This window comes from Oryx dammah, unplaced genomic scaffold, assembly GCF_014754425.2.
Source record: "Oryx dammah isolate SB20612 unplaced genomic scaffold, SCBI_Odam_1.1 HiC_scaffold_26, whole genome shotgun sequence".
NCBI classification, from domain to species: Eukaryota; Metazoa; Chordata; class Mammalia; order Artiodactyla; family Bovidae; genus Oryx; species Oryx dammah.
Window position 1 is genome coordinate 43,249,302 of NW_024070210.1, and position 13,674 is coordinate 43,262,975.

The 13,674-nt window shown below is 36.5% G+C and overlaps 1 protein-coding gene across 1 annotated transcript in view; it reads left to right on the top strand.

Annotated features, from left to right (window-relative positions):
• AP4E1 (adaptor related protein complex 4 subunit epsilon 1) overlaps positions 1–13,674 on the top strand; it is a 70,538-nt gene that overhangs the window by 25,315 nt on the left and 31,549 nt on the right. The window contains exons 9-13 of the mRNA XM_040226510.1: positions 4,635–4,757; positions 4,861–4,970; positions 8,682–8,821; positions 10,127–10,239; positions 10,347–10,465. Coding sequence (XP_040082444.1) covers positions 4,635–4,757; positions 4,861–4,970; positions 8,682–8,821; positions 10,127–10,239; positions 10,347–10,465 — 605 coding nt within the window. The remainder of the gene's footprint in view (positions 1–4,634; positions 4,758–4,860; positions 4,971–8,681; positions 8,822–10,126; positions 10,240–10,346; positions 10,466–13,674) is intronic.

Genomic DNA, 13,674 nt, shown 5'->3' on the forward strand with positions numbered 1-13,674 from the left:
CTCCCTCGTCCCTGGGATTCTCCAGCAAGAACACTGGAGTGGGTTGCCATTTCCTTCTCCAGTGCATGGAAGTGAAAAGTGAAAGCGAAGTCACTCAGTCATGTCCGACCTTCAGCGACCCCATGGACTGCAACATACCAGGCTCCTCCGTCCATGGGATTTTCCAGGCAATGGTACTGGAGTGGGGTGCCATTGCCGTCTCTTAACATAAATATTTTATATTAATATAAACTTGATATATATATTTTATTGTTTAAACATATGAATATTAAATTATAAACTTCATAAGGGCCGGGACTATCTCTGTCTTATTGGCTAGCATATCCCACTAACTGGCACTGGGTTAATCAGTAATATATTTTAATTGAATTAATAGAAGAGAAAGTTATTTTACTTTTGATCAATTATCTCATTGGGTTTCAGTCTTAATACTTTCCAAACCATGTTTTAATTAAAGTTTCATTATTATAACTTACCTTAGTGTCAAATCAAGAAATAAATTGTATCAGAGGCATTTAGAGTGTATCTGCTATGTGCCAGGCATTGTAAAGTTGATATAGAGGATATGAGGAAGTATAAAATATAAGCTTTGCCTTCAAGGAGTTTACAGTATAATGGAGGAGATAACTTATTTATGAAGGCATAATACCAGTATAAGGCAGACTGTAAAGAGGGAGGTAAAGGGAATAAATATTACAGGATTCCAGAGGTGGTTAAGATCACCGTGGGCTTCAGGGCACCTAAAGATTTATTGATGTAATAGGACCTTGAAAGATAGGATTGAGATAGCCAGAAAGGAGGTTAAAAGCAGTTCTAGGCAAAGGGAACATGAAAGAAGGTGCAGAAGTAGGGGTGTTTAAAACCCCCCACTGTTTCAGAAAACAGTGACTTGCTAGCTTGATTGGACAGTTAATAGTGGGAGCAGTGGGAAGGGTGTATTGCGGACGTCCTCCTATGGCAGCCACAGTCCTCCTATGGCAGCCACAGGAGTTTGGATTTTATACTGTATAAATATGGAGATATGGAATAGTTTTGGGCAGGAAACTGATAAGATGAGAAGGACATTTTTAGTAAACTATTTAGTAAACTGAAAGATAATATAAAATGAAATATAAGGGATAGAACCATTGAAAGTAGATAGAAGTACTTTAGGTGTACTCTACCCACTAAGTACACCTAAAAACTCTGAACATTATATGTAAAATAAACACATGAGACTCTGAAACATGGATAAATGAAGGTAGACTGATGAGGGACATTGACATGTAAGGAATGACTCCAAGGTTAGTACCCTGGGTTTTCTTTTTGCCTTGTATACCCCAGACTGGGTTCTGGAGAGCCAGCAGTCTGAAAATGCCAACAGGTGTAGACAAAAATGCCCTGAAAAAAGCCTACACTCTAGCCAGAGGACTCAGGCAAAAAGGGTGGGCTGCAGTCCACGGGGTCACTAAGAGTCGGACACGACTTCACTTTCACTTTCACTTTTCAATTTTATGCATTGGAGAAAGAAATGGCAACCCACTCCAGTGTTCTTGCCTGGAGAATCCCAGGAACGGAGGAGCCTGGTGGGCTGCCATCTATGGGGTCGCACAGAGTCAGACACGACTGAAGCGACTTAGCAGCAGCAGCAGCAGCAGCAAGATGAAAAACTTTTAGACAATAGTTTTTCTATTGCAGTCAAGCACCACATAGAAAAAACTATGGACTACCCAGAGCAGCAAAGGCTGAATGAAGAATCAAGATTTCCATCCTCATCAGGTGTAATGAGGTACCCCAACCCATGGAGCTGGTGGTGAAGACCAAGAGGGCAGCTGCAGTTTGATCCCTGCCGTATGTCAAGAGGGACCCTCCCTGGCATTGCCAGTGGAGATGATGTGGGTTTTACATCATCAAGGAACAGAGAACAATGAGGTACCCCTCCCATCTTTCCTGGGGTGGTGGTAGAGGAAACTTGTCCTCAGTACAGGTCACATCGGGAGCAGTACCGGGTGCCCCTTCCTCTCTCAGACAGGGTACCCTCATCCCCCATCCAGAAGGATCCAGCATCCCCTGCCATTCCAAGTATTAAAGGAGGCAAAATGGAGAAACTGGACTACCACCCTCATTGGTTGGTACCCCCATCTCCTTGCCAGAGTGATGACAGTAGATAACTTATTTAAAATGTGAGTAAAGTCTAGTCTGAAGGATAATCAGTAGAATTCCTCAAATTTTGTACATAATCCTACCCAAAATATCTATGGTAAAGCCATAGTGTGTCACAAATGTTAGAACATTATTAATTTGGTAATTTTTACTTAATGATATTTTGGTTAGGACCTGGGTTGCTCTGGAGGAGTAAGCAAAACTCCACATTGCATTTTTTCCTTTAGAAGTCCTCAGAGGCACTTTTGTTTTAACAACTGCAGTGAAGAGACAGTGGAGTGACTGCTTTTTTGTCTTTGGACTTAGACTTTTGTAGAGTTGGAGTATAAACAGTCTTAACCTCTAAATTATTTTAAAATAATTTAAAAACCTATTTTTATTTGAGTTCATTTATGCCTAAGTTGACAAATAAGTGTATTTTTTGAACTATTAATTTTATTCTATATCTAAACTAGCAGTTCTTTTAGGTTTTGTATAGGTTGTATAGGTTTCTGTCATATATTCTCCTTTTTTTTTAACCTTTAAAAATGTAATTGTACATTTAAAACTAATAATTTTATATATCAGTTATATCTCAAAAAATATAAAAATCATCCTTAGTTCACAGTTTACAAAGATAGGTTGAAGGCTAGGTTTAATGTTATTTTGCCTACTCCTGCCTTAGTTGATTAGTTAATTGACCAAGGCTTTCTCTGTTTACTTCATGAAGTCATAAAGTCAACTTAAAAAAAATTTTTTTTCTTTGAAAACAAATCTATTAAAAAAAAGACTTTTATTTATTATTTTGGCTATGCTGGGTCTTTATTGCTGTGAGGGCTTTTATCTAGTTGCTGGGAGTGAGGGCTGCTCTTCAGTTGTGGTCGGAAGGCTTATGATTGTGGTGGCTTCCCTTGTTGGGGAGCACAGGCTCTAGGGTGCATGGGCTTCAGTAGTTGGGGCACGTGGGCTCAGTAGTTGCAGTTCCTGGGCTCTGGAGCACAGGCTCAATAGTTGTGGTGCAGGGGCTTAGTGGTTCTGCAGCATGTAGTCTTCCTGGGCCAGGGGTTTGGTAGGCAAATTCTTTACCACTGAGCCACTGGGGAGGTCCAAATTCAACTTTTTTTCATAGCACAGAGTAAAGACTTTACAGCATAATATCTGTAAAGATCTTTTTAGGTTCAGTTGACTTTATAGGTTTTCCTTTAGTTAAAGTTGATTCACTTCTTAAAGAAATGTTTATTTCTTAAAAATGCTTATTTCTAATCTCTCCTTTTTCCTTATTTAGAAAGTATTTATTTTAGTAAAACTTTTTACCCAAAATGTTTGTGTGTATCAGTTGTTAGGCAACTTAGCAGTGTAAAAACATAGCTAGTTGAATATTCAGGCTCTATTTAATATCTTGTACATGAATAAATGTTTGATTGTTGTGTTTTAAACTTTTGGAAAAAGAGCAGGAGTGATTCAAAGATATGATATGCTTCAACCGTGTGTGTTAGTTGCTCAGTTGTGTCTGACTCTTTGCAACCCAGTGGACTGTAGCCTGCCAGGCTCCTCTGTCCATGGGATGAATTCTCCAGGGTAAGAATACTGGAGTTGGTTGCCATTCCCTTCTCAAGGGGATCTTCCTGGGCCAGGGATTGAACTGGGGTCTGCTGCATTGCAGGCAGATTCTTTACCATTTAAGCAACCAGGAAAGCTGTGTAGTTGAACTGTTTTTTAAGTCTGCTTATTTTGTTTAATGGTGCCTAAATGATTCTTTACCATGACCAAGCTCCAGCTCTTTGACTCTTGATCTGTAAGAGAGTTTGAAAAATATTTTAGTGTCCATTTTGATCATCTATTATAGTTATCAGATCTTTGATGAGACTAGAAAATCAAATTTGAGCACTATCAAGATGTTCAGTAGATTTTCTGTAACCTTGGAGATTAATTTTTAAGTTAATTTTTAAAAAGTGACTCGTGTTTTGAGTACAAAATTTTTGAAATAAATGCTATAGGACCCTGAAATGATTATACTGAACTAAACCACATTGAAATAAACTACATACCAGCTTCTGTGTAAAAGTGGTAGAAACTGCCTGAGAATAACTTATTTTGAAGCATTCAAGGGGTGTTGGAAGTATCTATTTATATAGGAATAATGAATATATTACTTATGTGCCCATTAGAATGTGAGTTCCTTGAGGGTAAGAGTTTTTGTCTCTGCTGTATCCATACTAGTAGAACAATGTCTGACTCATAGGAGATTTCAGAAAATACTTGTTGCGTGGATGATTATATCATTCTTATCTTTTAATATATATAGTTCTCTCTAAATTGTACTGTGGCAACATAATCCTAACAACTGTATAAAGCCTGAAAATAGTAAAATTCTTATCTTTGAAAAATTTCCATAAGATTTTTGACTAAAACTGACCTTCTGAAAAGTTTGTTTTGTTAGGAGTTCTACGCAGATATATTTTTTATTATGGCTTAATATGATCTTTGAAGTTAATAATGTTTTATTTTTCTAGCTATTCTGTTTGAATGTGTACATACAGTCTATTCTATTTATCCTAAATCGGAATTGCTTGAGAAGGCTGCCAAATGCATTGGAAAGTTTGTTCTGTCACCTAAAATAAATCTCAAATATTTAGGTAAGATGATTGGTTCTTTTGATGGAAATTACCAAGAGAGCTTTTTGAAATTTGCTGAATATTTGTTTTAAGTCACTTTATGTTATTTAATCTTTGTTTCTAGGACTGAAGGCTCTTACTTATGTTATCCAACAAGATCCCACTCTGGCTCTTCAACATCAGATGACAATAATTGAATGCTTAGATCATCCTGATCCCATTATTAAAAGAGAGGTAAACTGGTATTTTGAGTAGTGTAGGTGAAATGTTAAAATTTTTAAACATTTTGTTGGTCTTATGGAGAGAGATGAAAATTATGGGCATGTGCACACGTGTGTATTTTAACTTTTGAATGCATTTTATTTTTTCTACTGAAGTTTAAGGGACTTTTCTAAAAAGTACTTGTATCAATAACCACAAGAATGGTTTTAAATTGTGAGTTGGAGAAGTTAGGAAGGTGTAACTAGGTGGTGCCAATGGTAAAGAACCCCCGCTGCCAATGCAGAAGACAGAAGAGACATGAGTTCAATCCTGGGTCAGGAAGATCCCCCAGAGGAGGGCATGGCAGCCCACTCCAGTATTCTTACCTGGAGACTCACAGGGACAGAAGAGTCTGGTGGGCTATAGTCCATAGGGTTGCAAAGAGTTGGATGCAACTGAAGTGACAGCACGCATGCATGCACACACCTGTATAGGATTCCTTATTAAGGAATCGTGTTGGTCTAAGGATTGTATCAGTAGAAGACCAGAATTCTGTTTCCAGTTCTTCCTATTAGTATAATTTTGACATAATTTATGATAATTAATTTTTTCATTATTTTCCTTAACATCTATGAAATGGGCTACTCTATTCCTTATTGAATCTGTAAGAATGTTGATAGAATTAATAAAGATAGGGACTTCCCTGGTGTTTCAGTGGTTGGGACTCCATGCTACTGCTGCAGGGGCACACGTTCAGTCTCTGCTCAGGAAGTTAAGATCCTACATGCTGCATGGTGTGACCAAAAAAATAAAAAGAATTAGTAAAGATATCCCTAAACTGTTTTGAACTTCTTGGAAGGAAAGGTATATAAATCTACTTTTTCAACTTTTTCCATTTATAAAATTGCTTCAGTATCTGCTTGGGTGTTCTAGATAGATCTGGTAATTCTCATGTAGAGACATGATTCTATGCGTTCATTTAAAATGTTTTATGGGACCTAATTAAGAAGAGTGATTGTTTATTTCTGATTTTAAAAATAATGAAAATAAGATAAATTCTGGTAAACATCTAAATTATTTAAAAGCAATAAATTAAAAGTTTATTGAAAGAACATTATTACATTGAATAACTATAATTTTACAAAAATAAGATTATGAATGTTGAATTCTCAAGGTACTATTTTTGAAATACTGTTTCTGAGAAATTGCCATCTATATATATGCAATATATATGCATATATATTTTGGATTCATAGTTTTGATCTAAAAAATTGTTACCTGCCTTGAATGAATCCAGAAAGTTTATGGATAATTTCTATGTGTAGACATTGTAGAAAAATGCAAAGATGCCAAGGGACAGTAACAAATAATTATATGACTCTTCTACTTTGAACGGATATAGAGCATGCATTTTCTTGGTGTGGTTAAGTTGTATGTTGAACAGGGTTGACTTGGGTACAGTTTTCTTAGTTCTGTGCTTAATTATTGGGATTCAATCTAAAAATGAGAGTTAAAGAGAAACAGACAACTTCTAAAATTATCAGGTCTGGTCTGCAGTGAGAAAAGTAGTTTGAATTCTTTGGGGAGGATACTGAGCATCAGTGGTGCCCAAAGAAGGCACTGTAGTACTGTTTCCTCAATTCCACTGTTATTTCTAACCTCCATCAGTAATTATGTGGCAAGAACTTTGGTCCTAGGGTATGGAGTGACCTGTTGCTTGGGTCTGGGATTCTCTTTTACCTGATTGTATTACCTTTCTTTCTTAACAAGAAAAAAGAAAGCATGAAGGAGTTAATAGAAAAGACCTGCCATAGAGTTCCGAATACCATGCCCCATTCTGTCCTGGAAACGCTAAGTTTCATGGTCTTAGAGTAGGAATTAAATTTGGTGTAGATTATCTTAAAATACATGGCTTACAGAGCCTACAGGAAGGATGTCTGAAGCAGCTTTATAAGTGGAAAGCTAGTGATGGGGGATCTGTGTATTTATAGATTTTAAATGGTGTTAAGGATTAACTGGAACAGTTTAAAAAAAAATTCAAAATCTGTTATCCTTTGTACTTGAAGTCCTGGGTATAAGGATTGAAAAATTAGGAAGAACCCTAAAGAAATCTGAACATATTTAACAAGTAGGGTATATAGAAATTCTCTTACAACTAATATTTTTGATCCTGAAATGCTAGTAAAGGATGCTTTCTTATTGTTGCCCTTTGTTTCATACTGATTTCTGGGAACTATGATATTTGTGGAACCTTAATGTAGGGCCTCAGAAAGCCAGGTAAATGGGAGTTTACTCTGGTACTGGTTTTCCTTCATCTTACTTGAGGCAGCAAGAGGTGTATTCCTCAGCACTGAGAAAGCCATAAAACAGTTCTTCCTTGATATCTGAGATTCTGAAAGTAGGCCTTGCTGCACTTTGAAGTGCTTGTGCTACCTTATCCATCCATGAGAGACCATTTGCCTTTAGCTGACAGATACACTCAAGTGCACTTTTCTGTTTGGGAAGTATGGATAAGCATTTTGGAATACTGGATTTTTGTATATGTATGTATGTATACACAAACACACAGATATGCATAGTATGCAGGCATATGTAATGTAGGCTTAGATGCTTACTCCTTGGAAGGAAAGTTATCACCAACCTAGACAGCATATTAAAAAGCAGAGACATTACTTTGCCAACAAAGGTCTGTCTAGTCAAGGCTCTGGTTTTTCCAGTAGTCATATATGGATGTGAGAGGTGGACTATAAAGAAAGCTGAGGACCGAAGAATTGATGCTTTTGAACTGTGGTGTTGGAGAAGACTCTTGAAAGTACCTTGGATTGCAAGGAGATCCAGCCAGTCCATCCTAAAGGAAATCAGCCCTGGGTGTTCATTGGAAGGACTGATGTTGAAGCTGTAACTCCAATACTTTGGCCACCTCATGCGAAGAGCTGACTTATTTGAAAAGACCCTGATGCTAGGAAAGATTGAAGGCAGGAGAGGGGGACGACAGAGGATGAGATGGCTGGATGACATCACTGACTCAATGGACATGAGTTTGGGTAAAGTTCAGGAACTGGTGATGGACAGGGAGGCCTGCTGTGCTGCAGTCCATGGGGTTGCAAAGAGTTGGACATGACTGAGCGACTGAACTGAACTGAACTGAAGAAGCTGTTACATTTTTAGAAAATAGATAATAAACCTTTTAACTTTTTGGTGTTTGAATAGCCTGTCAATGTAGAGATGTCAGATCATAAGTATCTGTATCCGTCGAAGGGTTTTAGACTTTTGAATTGATTAGGATTCCTTTTTTTCAACAATGGTTTTACCTTTCTTAAGTTCTATTCTGGTTAAAATGCTTATTTCTTGAGTGCCTGTTAACTGCTCATAAAGCTACATAAAAGTGGAAGAATCAACTATTATAAACCTTTGAAAGTGAAAGTTGTTCAGTTGTGTCCAACTTTTTGTGACCCTATGGACTGTACTGTCAATGGATTCTCTAGGCCATAATACTGGAGTGGGTAGCCTTTCTCTTTTTCCAGGGAATCTTTTGAACCCAGGTCTTTGGCATTGCAGATGGATTCTTTACCAGCTGAACCACCAGGGAAGCCCAAGAATACTGGAGTGGGTAGCCTATCCCTTCTCCAGGGGATCTTCCCAACCCAGGAATCAAAGCGGGGTATAAACCTTTATGTTACAGTATTTATTGGTATTATTATGCATAGTTTTATAATACTGCTTTTGTTTTTCTTTCTTAAATAGACTCTGGAACTTCTTTACAGAATTACTAATGCACAGAATATAACAGTGATTGTCCAGAAAATGCTTGAATATTTACATCAGAGCAAAGAAGAATATATTATCGTCAATTTGGTTGGAAAAATAGCTGAGCTGGCTGAGAAATATCTTTTGGGCCCTGAGTCATAAAACATTTTTTAGTTACACAGTGACTTTATCTATTTATTTTTCAAAAAATAAATGTTTTTCCTTTTTTTTTAACTGAATTTTTTATCACCAAAAGCATTTTGTATTGAGGTAGAGCCGATTAACAATGTTGTGATAGTTTCAGGTGAACAGTGAAGGGACTCAGCCATATATATACATGTATCCATTCTCCCTCAAACCCCCATCCCATCCAGCCTGGCACATAACATTGAGCAGAGTTCCATGTGCTATAAAATAGTTTTTTGTTTGTTATCTATTTTAAATATAGCAGTGTGTTACACAGTGACTTTAAATTGATTGGTATAGACATAGTCACTTGTAGGGGTAAAGTTCAGAGGCCCAGCAATAACTTCCATTCCTGATGTTCAAGCCTTTCTTATTGTTAAAAACAAAAAGTTGTGTAGACTTCCTGGGGGATAACTTTTTTCCTGGTTCTTTTTATTCTACTGGGCCATATTATCAACAGGAGTATACAGGAATCTCTTTGATTCTTCTTTTATCCCTCCTTGTCTTTGACTTTACTTCCTACTCAGTTCCTGAGTAAAAGTTCTTGTTGTTTGGGGGAGACTGGTGAGGATATCAGTATGCTAAAATATGCTTATTTGGGACTAAGCATAATTGCTTATACTGGGAATGGTCACAAACTCCACATGTTACTTTTCTTCACATTTGTTTTTAAAAAGTCAGACGAACTTTACAGGCCCCAAGGTTACTCAATATTCTTTTTAAGATGTTTGTTGTTTAAATCTTTTATTGAATGAATGAATGAGTAATGTCAGTCAAATTATCTTGGAATGCTTAAATATAGTTTTGTCCTGGCCAGTGCTATAGCCCTGGCTAGCAGAATGGTAGAATTTTAGAACTGAAGAGGAACAGATTAGAAAAGAGGGTAAACAATTGTTCAGAAAGACATATCACAACACTAAACCTCTCTGAAGTGCATATCATTTTCCATTATGTATTAGTCCATAGTCAGCTGGAATATTTCTTTCGGTTATTTCGCATTTAATTGCGTGCCTATTATGTCCAAGATACAGTGCTAGATAAAGCAACATGAACTGGTTTACTAAGTTTACTGAATAAGCTTTACTGAACACCTATTTTACACAAAGCTAGAGTATAGAAAAATTTATTGGCAGAAGTTAAAATTATAAATGCCAAACTGGGCTGAATTGAGGGTTATTTTTGTAAAGATTGATTCAGAAAGGGTAATTTTAATAAGTGGCATTTGGAAGTGTACTTGTTCTTAACACTGTGGACACATATGCTCCTGATAATGCGTGGTTTATTCAGACAATGAATGCTGTATTTTCAGTGGGAGGAGATGTGATGCATCCTGATATTCCCAATAACTTTTTGAGACTGCTAGCAGAAGGTTAGTAAACTGTTGCATTCTGCAAAGATTTTAAAATTAAATGTTTTTATTACAGAGTCCTTGGAGAATTTAATGGAAATTAAAATGGTATATCAATTCCTTTGTAGGTTTTGATGATGAAACAGAAAATCAACAATTAAGACTTTATGCAGTTCAGTCTTATCTTACTTTACTAGATATGGAAAATGTGTTCTATCCACAGAGATTTCTTCAAGTTATGAGTTGGGTAAGCAAAGTACATTGACTCACAAATGTTTATAATAATTTTTATAAAGACAAATACTAATAATGTATTTCTTCAGAAATCATTTATTTCAGATCTGTTAACTCCTTCAGCTGCCGATTTTCTTTCCCAGTGGCTATGTTCTATCACTTACCTATTTACTTGTGTATTCATTCTCTCTGCCATCTTACTTGAATAGTCTTTTAAATATGGGTATTTATTTAGATGCCTGTCTGTGTACACTGCATTTGTTGTGAATCTATATATGAATATGTGAATACTCATGAAGCTGTGGTATGCTACCTTTCTATTGTTGCATAATCATGTTACCACAAACTTAAAACAACATACATTTTGTTATCTCACAGTTTCTGTGGGTTAGGAGTTCAGGTATGGCTTAGCTGGGTTTTCTGCTTAAGGCTTTTTAAGGTTGCAATCTAGGTGTTCCTTGGGGCTGCTGTTTCATCTGAAACTTGATTAGTAAAGGCTCTGCTTCCAGGCTCACGTGTGGTTGTTGGCAGAAATCAGTTTCTTGTAGCTCTAAGGCTGAAGGTTTGATGTTCAGACTGTTGACTGTTGGCTGCCCTTGGCTCCAAGAGTTGTCCTCAATTTCTTGCCATGTGGGCCTCCCAACATGGTGGCTTGCTTCATCAAAGCCTGCAAGGGAGATCATCTCTTTGCAAAGTGAGGTTACAGTTTTGTCGAGTATAAATTTATATAATCATATACATCCTGTCACCTTCGTATAGTCTTTCCTGTGCATGTGAATGAGCATTTCTCTAGGGGGAGATTTGGAGAAGTGGCGTCTCTTGGTCATAGGATGTTCACACTTTAATATTTTATGGTTTTGTCAAATGTTAGTATGTTATATTTTACCCAGACTTTTATTTAAGAATTCTTTTCTCATCTATTAGAAAGGTGAAAAAGTGGCATAATAAATACCCCTGTACTGTTCATCTAGATTCCCAGTGAATGTTTTTAACCACCTTGCTTTATTTTATCTACATCTCTATATATAGCTGGATCTATGTATATACAGTTTGTTTTGTTGAGCCAATTTAAATTGAGTTGCAGACATCATAACGCTTCCCCTATAAAAGAATTCAATATAAATCTGCCAAGAGTCACATTCTGCTGCTGCTGCTGCTAAGTCGCTTCAGTCGTGTCCGGCTCTGTGCGATCCCATAGACGGCCTCCCACCAGGCTCCCCCGTCCCTGGGATTCTCCAGGCAAGAACACTGGAGTGGGTTGCCATTTCCTTCTCCAGTGCAGAAAAGTGAAAGTGGAGTTGCTCAGTCATGTCTGACTCTTAGCGACCTCATGGACTGCAGCCTACCAGGCTCCTCTGTCCATGGGATTTTCCAGGCAAGAGTACATATTCATATTAATCCAGTTGTCCAAAATAATGTCTCTTATGACTATTTTTCTATTCCTCCTTACCCCATATCCAGTCAAGGTTCACAAATTGCATTTAGTTTTTCTTTTAGCCTTTTTATTTTACAGTGATCCTCAGTTTTTTGTTGTTGTTGTTTTCATGACATTGTTATTTTTTTTTTGATGAATACTGTTGACTTGTAGAAAGTCCAGCATTCTGAATTGGAACTATGTCTGGTTCAGGTAAACATTTTAGCAAAAATACATTGTCAATATGTACTTCCCACTACATCGTATCAGGATGTATATAATATCAGTTCCTCCAATTATTGGTGCTTGTTAATTTCTTTGGTTAAGATAGTGATCTTCATATTCTCTCCATTGTAAAGGTGCCATTTCTTATTACTAATTTAGAACTAATCTGTGAGGTGATTCTGTGAGACTGTGTGAACATCTGTTCTTCAGCTGTCTTTCATCAGTGGTTTTAGCATTGATAATCTTTTCCTAAATTGATTGCTGTATTTGGTAGTCATTTGTATATGTTCATATATTTAGAATGTTTCTTTTTCTACAGCATACAAATCCTGTACGTGTTTTGTTAGATTTATACTTAGATAGAGACGGTCCCTGATTTAAGATAGTTCAGGTTAGGGTTAGGGTTCGGGTTCTGGTGATGTGAAAGTGATACAAATTTAGGAGAAACTTCAAATTCTTTTTTTTTAATTGAAGTATAGTTGATTTACAGTATTAATATTAGTTTCAAGTGTACAGCATGTTGATTCTTTTTTTTGCAAATTATATTCCGTTAAGGTTATTATAAGATTATGGGTCTAATTTCCTGTACTATTCAGTACATCCTTGTTGCTTATCTATTTTATACATAGCAGTTTGTATCTCTGAATCCCTTATGCCTAACTTGCTCCTCCCCCCTTCCCTCGTTCCACTGGTAACCACTGTTTTTTTTTTTTTTTTTTTAATTGAATATAGTTGATTTGCAGTATGTGTTAATTTCTAGCATACAGCAAAGTGATTCAGTTATACATATACATACATATTCTTTTCCATTATGATTTATTATAAGATTTGAATATAGTTCCCAGTGCTATACAGTAGGACATTGTTATTTATCTATTTTATATATAGTAGTTTGTATATGCTAATCCCAAATTCCTAATTTATATCTCCCCTGTCCCCTTCTCTCTTTGATAACCATAAGTTTGTTTTCTCTGTGAGTCTGTTTCTTAGATAAATTGTTTTGTCACATTTTAGATTCCACGTATAAGTGATATCATATGGTATTTGTCTTTTTCTTTCTCACTTGGTTCACCTAGTATGATAATTTCTAGTTCCATCCATGTTGCTTCAAATAGCATTATTTTATTCTTTTTTATGGCTGAGTAGTATTCCATATTGTGTGTGTGTGTGTGTGTGTGTGTATGTACACACACACACATACCATATCTTCTTTATCCCTTCAGTATGTTGATGGACATTTAGGTGGCTTCCATATCTTGACTATTGTAAATAGTGCTGCACTGAACATTGGGATGCATGTATCTTTTTCGAATTATGGTTTCCTCTGGATATATATGCCCAGGAGTTAAGTTGCTAGATGATATTGGCAGCTCTTTTGTATTTTTTAAAGAAACATCCGTACTGTTTTCTATTGTGACTTCACCAATTTAAATTCCCACCAGTCATGTAGAAGGGTTCCCTTGTCTCCACATTCTCTCCAGCATTTGTTTTTTGTAGACTTTTTGAGAATAGTCATTCTCACAGGTGTGAGGTAATATCTCACTGAGGTTTTTGCTTTGCTTTTCTCTAATAATTAGTGCTGT